Genomic DNA, 8,463 nt, shown 5'->3' on the forward strand with positions numbered 1-8,463 from the left:
GTGGAACATCCTACACAAAAGGGCACAGCAACATAATTGTGTGCAAACAAATCAGTAATACTTTGACTCGTGTGTATATTTGTATGTGCAAAATAACCCCTACCAACTGCAGTCAGCAAACAAAGCACTACATCTTTAATCATGTGAAAAGCAAATACAAATTTAAATAATAAACAGAAATACATTTTATGAAACACGTGGCAGTGGCAGAACTGTCATTGGTGCAGCAGGTGTGGTGCACCAGGCCATGGAGATAACGCATGGGGATCTAGCGAGCTGTGGCCCTGGTTCCCTCCTCCCCGTTTCCCTGCAGCAGTGGTATAGCCAATATCTGGTTCGTTCGTTCGTTATATATATATATATATATATATATATATATATATATATATATATATATATATATTTATGTACACACACACTTTATAGAAATGATGACAATATCTATACATTTTTAAAAATTCCACTTGTAAAAACAGGGTTTTGAGGTTCACTAGATTAACTTGTGTACTATATGGAATAATGCGACCGCCGACTGCAGATTACTACTAATACCTTGGATTTATGTGACTTTCCTTCTGTACTCTTCAGTGTCTTGCAATATCTTTATAACACACACACTGTCCATTGACAATTCTATAAATAACATGTGCAGATATATCTCAGCAAGTCCTTTAACTGGACATTGGTAGCTGCTGCTACTGATCTTAGGACAAGTGAGGCCTCATGGGACGAACGCACTTAAAGGGCGACAGGGTTTGTAATAAACCAAGCACTAACCTGAAGGATTTAAATTTGGGTGGGGTCCGACCAATGGGTGATCCAGGGGGAGGAACCTTGAAGTATATAGTTGACTGCACTTCCTGGAATGTCCATTCCACAACACGAGATGCAGAGAGAGGCCCTGGAGCGAAGAATCAGATAAGTACCCCCTTTGTGTCCTGCTTCAAGCCTTGCCCCTGTTGTCTTTGCTGGTATTTCTTCTTGTGTCTGCACCTTATTCTCTTGTTTTTTCCTCCTCCTCCCCTCTCTTTCCCCTGTCCCTCTCTCTCCCTCATTTATTCCCCCTCCCCCGCCTCCACCGCCTTTTTTCCCTTGTTTTTTCCTCTGCGTTTTGTCCTCCATTATATCCCCTCTCCTTATACCTCATCCGCCATGCCCCGTCCTAAGCGTATCACCTCCCGCCCTGCCCGCCTCAGATCTCTCTCCCCCGCTGGTTCCGCCCGCCATATTGCCCCCGTTCAGTCCTCCCTGGTTCCCCTTAACCTCAGCTCTCGTCCCGCGGCCCTTATGGCTGATCCATCCACCTCCTCTGCCCGCCCGTCGTTAGAACGCCGTCCCAGGTCCTCTGCAGGCCTCAGGGGACGTGCAGCTGCCTCCCGTTTGGCGGCCGGGTCGCGCATGCGCAGAACCAGGGCGCCATCGCGCCCGGCCGCGGCAGCATCAGCCTGTTCAGCGGGAGGGGGGAGGGGGGAAGCTGCGTACAGCCACTATCCCCACGAGCCTGCTGGCATCCCTATGCGGCAGGCTGATAGACTGCACGAGCTGAGTGCAGAGTCCCGGGTGGGTAGTTCACCATCCCCCTACATATCTGCTCACAGGGACACATCCTTCATACAGTGTCCCATTACTCCTCCTGTGTCAGCCCGGGGCATGCCCTCTCTCAGCCACAACCCTCCGGCCCTTCACCAGTTGCACTTCCCGCCAAGCCCCTTTTTGCCCCACAGCGGGCGTGGCTCTGCATGGGGGTCTCAGGACGTTTCAGACCCACGGTCCACTAGGGGTGGGTACAGCCAGCCCCTGACTCCGGGCGGGCCCGCTAAACGAGTCAGTCGGGAACGGGGTTTCACTGGGGCGCCCCACTCGGACAGGGTTACCACGCACACTTTCCCTGACAGGGTTTTGCCCGTACGGCACTCCATGACCCGTTCTAGCCTATCTCCACCGGGGAGGGGTTTATGGCCGGCACATAGGGAATTTGTACGGGATTCTTCCCCTAGTGGCCCGGTGGGGGTACGTAGCCCTAGCGGGGACGGGGTTATTTTTGATTATCACCATGTCAGCTTATCTCAATTTCCCCCCAGGCACCCCCCTCACCATGACACCGCCCGCTCGGGTAGCCACCGGGTGGGTTTCCCGCGGTACCCCAGCCCTTCCACGTCACAGCGGGAGTATCTTGGGGGGTTTCCCAGTTCGGCCCCCTATTCGGCCCCAACACATGAATACAGCGGCGAGAGTCTCGGCTCAGCGCGGCGGCGCTTAGACTATTTACCCAGACCACAACTCACTGTTCCAATTTCTATTCCAGAACCGGTTCATGGGGGATCAACGGTCGATCCTGGTGGACGTGCCGGGTTGGAGTCGCGTGAGCAGAGGGCGTCCAGGGATGCCGATGAGTTTGCATCAGGGACTTCAGGGGGCCTGGTCGTGCCTGCAGGGGAGGCTGTATCGTCTGCCGGAGCCGGGAATCCTGCTATCAGCGGTGAGTCTATTTCCGCTACTACACATAAAACACAGTTACGGGGATCCCCGGTTCTATCCACGAGCAGCGGGTCATCTGACTCCGGGGATAGGCCTAGAAAATTGATTAAATTGTTAGAGACTCAGTTGCTAGGAGATCGCAGTAAGCAGACTAATCGGGGGGCTGACATCGAACAAACAGTAGCTCGCAGTGAGCTAGGGCAGGTGGAAACGTTGGAAATTACGCATGGGATCAGGCCTAGCGTGAGAGATAGGATTAGGCGAGGGAAGTACGTGGACATGTACGCACTGACGGGGGAAGATAAGAAAGCATTGGCGGCGGCTTGTGATAAGTCAGGTATGGGGGAGGAGAAGTACCGATCTTTCTCCAGATGGGTGAATGCCTTCTCCATTTTTGCAACAATTTATCTTGAAAGTAGGCCCAGCGATCAAGCAGAGGTATGGCGTTACATGCACCTGATTAGCGGGATGCATGTGAAAGACGGACCACGAATCTGGAGGGCATACGATGAGCTTTTTAGGAAGCGTATGAGCGGACGTGAGAAATTACCTTTAGGGTCGAAGGACATAGACACCTGGCTGGAATTGATGAGGCCGGGTAACCAGACGGGGGAGGGCGGCTCAGGTAGGCGGTTTCAAGGGCCGGGGAGGGCGCAAACATCCCTCCCCACCAAAGGACGGTGCTATGATTTTAATGCGGGCACCTGCCAGCGAGGGTTATCCTGCAGATTCAAGCACAACTGCTCATCATGTGGCGGACAACATCCAGCCTCCGATTGTGCAAAGGCCCGAGGAAGTGGGGGTAGGGGAAGAGGCACAAGTTCAGCTTTGCAGAGTCAAGGGTCCATCGCCAATTAATTTGGCTGAATTGGACAAATGGCTCGCGTGGTATGAGGATAGAGATACCGCTGCCCTCCTTCACGACGGTTTTCACCTCGGCTTTAGACTCCCAGTGCAGGGCAACATTTCTAAGGCGGCTCCGGTTAATTTGAAGTCAGCACTCGCTCTACCTGAGGTGCTTGATGAAAAAATAGGGAAGGAAGTTGTTTTGGGTCGCATGATTGGCCCATTTCATCTTCCTCCTATCCCCAACTTGATTTTGTCCCCGATAGGGGTTGTTCCCAAGAAGGCGGCGGGGAAATTCAGACTAATACAACACTTGTCGTACCCCGCCGGCCAATCCGTTAATGACGCTATAGCCGCCACGCTGAGCTCAGTTAGTTACCAGTCGTTTGAGGCAGCGCTAGCTTTGGTGCAGGAATGCGGTAGGGGTGCCCTGTTAGCTAAAATTGATATTGAGTCGGCTTTCCGATTGCTGCCCCTTCACCCGGAGTCGTTTCAGTACATGGGTTTTCGGCATCGTGGTGGATACTATATCGATCGCTGTCTTCCCATGGGCTGCTCGATATCCTGTGCGCTATTTGAGAAGTTTAGCGGCTTTCTGCACTGGTGCATACAGGCGGGAACGGGCTGTCGGTGGATAGCACATTATCTTGACGACTTCTTGGTTATCGGGCCAGCTGATTCCACATGTTGTCGGGAGGTGCTGTTCTCCACTGAGGCCCTTTTCCAGGTGTTAGGCGTTCCTATTGCGGCGGACAAAACGGAAGGCCCAGTCACATGTCTCTCATTCCTCGGAATTGAGATCGACACAGCGGAGGGAATTTGTAGACTCCCGGCTGATAAGGTTTCCAGGATGTGCGAGGCTATTGGGGAGGTCTTAGGATCCAGCTCCAGTTCACTTAGGCAGGTCCAGTCTCTGTTAGGGAGGTTTAATTTTGCCTGTCGGGTGATCCCCATGGGTAGGGTATTCTGCAGAAAGCTACAGAGAGCCACAGCGGGTAGGTGTAGGCCGCATGCGGCCGTGCGTCTCTCCCAGGTGATTAGGGAGGATTTGCAGATTTGGCTCACTTTTTTGAAGGAGTTCAACGGCAGTCGAATTTGGCCGTCACCACCCGTAACAAATTTTAATATCAATCTGTTTACGGATGCCTCCGGAGCATGCGGCACTGGTGTGCCGACAGCTGGCCGGATGAGTGGCATAGGCTGGGGATTACCAAGAACTTGTTGGTCTTGGAACTGTTCCCCATTGTGGTAGCAATTGAACTGTGGGCGCCTGCTTTGCAGGGGAAACACATTGTTTTTTGGTGCGACAATTTGGGGGTGGTCCAGTCGATCAACAAGCAGAGTGCTTTGGCGCGCCACGCCATATCCCTCCTGCGTCACCTAGTATTGCGCTGTCTTCAGCATGACATCTCATTTAGGGCTAGACATGTTCCGGGGGTTCAGAATGGGTTGGCCGATGCGTTGTCTCGCTTCCAATGGAGCAGGTTCCGCAGTTTGGCTCCCCAGGCGGACAGTGTTGGTATTCCATGTCCCTCTTGTGTTTGGCAGATCATCAAGCCGGCATAATTGGGCTCGTGGAGCAAGCGGTAGCTCCCTCCACCCTGAAGACATACCAGTCGGCATGGAGACGGTGGTCACTGTACAGCGGGCAAAAAGATCAGTCTGAGGCAGGTCAGCGTGAAGCTATTTTAGCCTACATGTGGGATAGGTACTCCAGTGGGGAGTCTAGGGCCGCTATGGCATCTACCTTGGCCGGGATATCCTTTATGGCTAAGCTGCAAGGTCTTCCTGATGTCACCAAGGGATTTATGATCAGTAAGGCCTTAAAGGGGTGGGGTAGGACAAGACCTGCACACGTCGATGCACGCCTACCAATCACCACTGACATTCTGGACAAGTTGATAGGGAACCTGATTTTAGTCGCAGTTGACGATTACGAGAGGCTTTTATTTAGCACGGCCTTCTCCATGGCCTTTTTTGGAGCTTTTCGTGTTTCCGAGCTGGTGGCTAGGTCCAGAGGACATCAGGAGTCCGGTTTGAGGGCAGATTACGTTATCCTTGGCGAAAGTGCGGTGTCATGTAAATTACTTAGATCCAAGACCGATCAGTGTGGCAGGGGATCGTGGGTGCAGTTACACAAGCAGACAAATCGCAATATATGTCCGGTCACTTTAGTATCACAGTTGATGAATAGGAGGCCTCGGGCCCGCTTGTTTTTATGTCATTACGATGGCATGCCTCTGACAAAATATCAATTCGGGGCCATTTTGAAGCGAACCCTGCAATCCCTAAATCTGGACAGCGCAATGTACGGAACCCATTCGTTTAGGATTGGTGCGGCTACATCTGCTGCCATGGCCGGATCCTCTACTGAGGACATAAAAGCCATAGGCCGTTGGAAATCTGCAGCTTATAAATCCTATGTTAGGATTGACAGTGTTGATGTTTGATGTTGTGTTTTACTAATTATAATGTTGCCTCCACAGTTTTTCCTTTTTCTCCTTTTTCATCCTTTCCTGTGTTATCCCACCCACCCCATTTTCCTACCCCATCCCGTCTTATCCCTCCATTTTGGTGGGCTACCCTGGGCTTTTCCGCTCGTCGCTTTGGAGCGGGGGCGCGAAGGGATTTTCACCCGGGTTTCCCTGGGCGTAAGTCCTGATTAGTGGTGTGCTGCCGGGGTTTTTCCGGGTGTTGTTTACCTTCGCCTGGGTGGCCTGCTCCCCGTATGTGTCATTTACCCTTCTCCTCCCCTGTGGACGGTATTTCAGCATTCTATCCTTCTGGTGCTTTGTGCTAAGCCTGACCTGTCTTCCTAATAAGGTGGTATGTTTTTTCTAACACTGTTTTTCTGCTTCCAGGTGAGAGTTCTCCAACTAGGAAAGTGTGGATCATCGGCCATTCCTTTGTTTTCTGGGCCGCTGGCCATCCCAGGTCTAGGGTTATCCCGGAGCACGAGAGCATAGTGATAAGATGGTGGGGCAAACGAGGTTTACGGTGGGCCGAGCTTATACCTTGGTTAGAGAAGCTTATTGAACAACAGGGCCCGCCGAATGTTCTGGTGGTACATGCGGGTGGTAATGACTTGGGAAGAGGAAAGTCACTTGATCTTATCATTAAGATTCGGGAAGACCTTAGGCGTATTCATGAGGTGTGGCCAGACATCATTATTGGTTGGTCAGCATTAATTCCCCGGCTGGCATGGAGAACGAATATACCCTTACAAAAGATGACAGTTATGGTCAGGAAACTTAATAGCGCCATTCGGAAGGTCATACGGTCCTTGGGGGGTTTGATTATTGAGCATCCGGGCTTGGGGGTAGAGTCACCCCAATTTTTTAGGCGGGACGGCGTGCACCTAACGGAGGAAGGTATGGGGTTTTTTGTAGAGCGGATTTGCGGAGGAGTGGCGGCGTGTTTTGTTTAGTTGGTGGCGGGCTGCGGCGTCTGTGGGGCGCAGCGGGGTAGGAAGGCACTGCGTTCAGCGGCTGATTTGTGGGCGCACAGGTAGTTGGGCATAGGTCACTGTTCCCTAGGAGGCACCAGTAACTCCTTTTTGGTCCTTCGGTGAGGAGGGTCCCTGTCCGGCTCGGTGAGGGAGGGCAGAGTGAGTTTTAAAGGGGCAGTCACCCTGACGCCAACTCAGCGCCAGTTTTTTGATGGGATTTGTTCCTCTGTGTGTGGACGTACGGCGGTTTGCGCCAGTCCACTTGTGATTTAGTGTTACCAGCTTGAGAGCTGTTTCGCAGTGCCCTTTCTCCGCCACCATAGGTTTAGTTAATTTAGAAAAATTCTAATAAAGTTCTGGCAATTTTTTAATAACTTATTTAAGTCTCCGTGTCATTATTTGCATGCAAATGTTTAGATTTTTAAGGGTTATGTGAGGTTTATGGGCACATACACAGTGAGCCTTTTAGGACAAGTGAGGCCTCATGGGACGAACGCACTTAAAGGGCGACAGGGTTTGTAATAAACCAAGCACTAACCTGAAGGATTTAAATTTGGGTGGGGTCCGACCAATGGGTGATCCAGGGGGAGGAACCTTGAAGTATATAGTTGACTGCACTTCCTGGAATGTCCATTCCACAACACGAGATCCCACCCACCCACTCCTTGAGGTACATTTTGGGACTAATGTTGCGGTAGGAAGGCACTGCGTTCAGCGGCTGATTTGTGGGCGCACAAGTAGTTGGGCATAGGTCACTGTTCCCTAGGAGGCACCAGTAACTCCTTTTTGGTCCTTCGGTGAGGAGGGTCCCTGTCCGGCTCGGTGAGGGAGGGCAGAGTGAGTTTTAAAGGGGCAGTCACCCTGACGCCAACTCAGCGCCAGTTTTTTGATGGGATTTGTTCCTCTGTGTGTGGACGTACGGCGGTTTGCGCCAGTCCACTTGTGATTTAGTGTTACCAGCTTGAGAGCTGTTTCGCAGTGCCCTTTCTCCGCCACCATAGGTTTAGTTAATTTAGAAAAATTCTAATAAAGTTCTGGCAATTTTTTAATAACTTATTTAAGTCTCCGTGTCATTATTTGCATGCAAATGTTTAGATTTTTAAGGGTTATGTGAGGTTTATGGGCACATACACAGTGAGCCTTTTATGAACCACTGTGGGCAGCGATTTAGGTTGCATGTAAACATTTCATAAAATGATGCCCAAATCTGTGGGCATAATGGTTAAGCCCAACTATACAAAGTCCAGGAAATTACAAAGCTAGCTTCCCTCTCCAACATGATTTATCATACTGTGTCTTGCATAAAAAGCCTTTGCTTATGACTCTCCCAGATCATACTTCACTGATGCCCCCTCCAGTGTTAAGAAGCCAAAACTGATCTGTTTGTTTAAGCTGTAAGATAAAGAACTCTCAGTTAGGGAGCCTCAGTTAGCTGCTGCTTAGAAGCATTTGTATCTTGTTTAATGATGCCGATGAATGATATAAACAGGTCTGAGCGCTTGGAGGGATATTTAAAACTCATCATTCACTGTTTGCTCCCTGCTGTTCTGCTCTATAATGCGTTGCCGAGCCTATTCAATCTGTACTCAGGGGCGGATCTAGAAAAATGTTGTACCCGAGGCGATTTAGGGGGGAAGATTTAGGCCCCGCCCCCTTTCTAACATCTTAGGCTGCTGACGGCTGCAAACTAT

The 8,463-nt window shown here is 50.9% G+C and overlaps 1 protein-coding gene across 1 annotated transcript; it reads left to right on the top strand.

The window, feature by feature from the left end:
• Positions 1 to 727: 727 nt before the first annotated feature.
• On the top strand, positions 728 to 7,501 carry LOC142141089 (uncharacterized). The gene is made up of 2 exons (XM_075199195.1): positions 728 to 2,479; positions 4,873 to 7,501. The coding sequence occupies exons 1-2, from the start codon at positions 811 to 813 to the stop codon at positions 5,772 to 5,774; spliced, it is 2,571 nt and encodes an 856-aa protein (XP_075055296.1). The 5' UTR covers positions 728 to 810; the 3' UTR covers positions 5,775 to 7,501.
• The last annotated feature ends 962 nt before the right edge of the window (positions 7,502 to 8,463 follow it).

This window comes from Mixophyes fleayi, chromosome 2 (assembly GCF_038048845.1).
Source record: "Mixophyes fleayi isolate aMixFle1 chromosome 2, aMixFle1.hap1, whole genome shotgun sequence".
Taxonomy (NCBI): Eukaryota; Metazoa; Chordata; class Amphibia; order Anura; family Limnodynastidae; genus Mixophyes; species Mixophyes fleayi.

What these genes read in the sequence shown, in the direction of transcription:
- LOC142141089 (XM_075199195.1), top strand. Translation starts at nt 811, where the DNA reads ATGGGTGATCCAGGGGGAGGAACCTTGAAGTATATAGTTGACTGCACT. An exon ending in CGGGAATCCTGCTATCAGCG is followed by an intron (nt 2,480 to 4,872) that starts GTGAGTCTATTT and finishes TGTGTTTGGCAG; the next exon opens with ATCATCAAGCCGGCATAATT.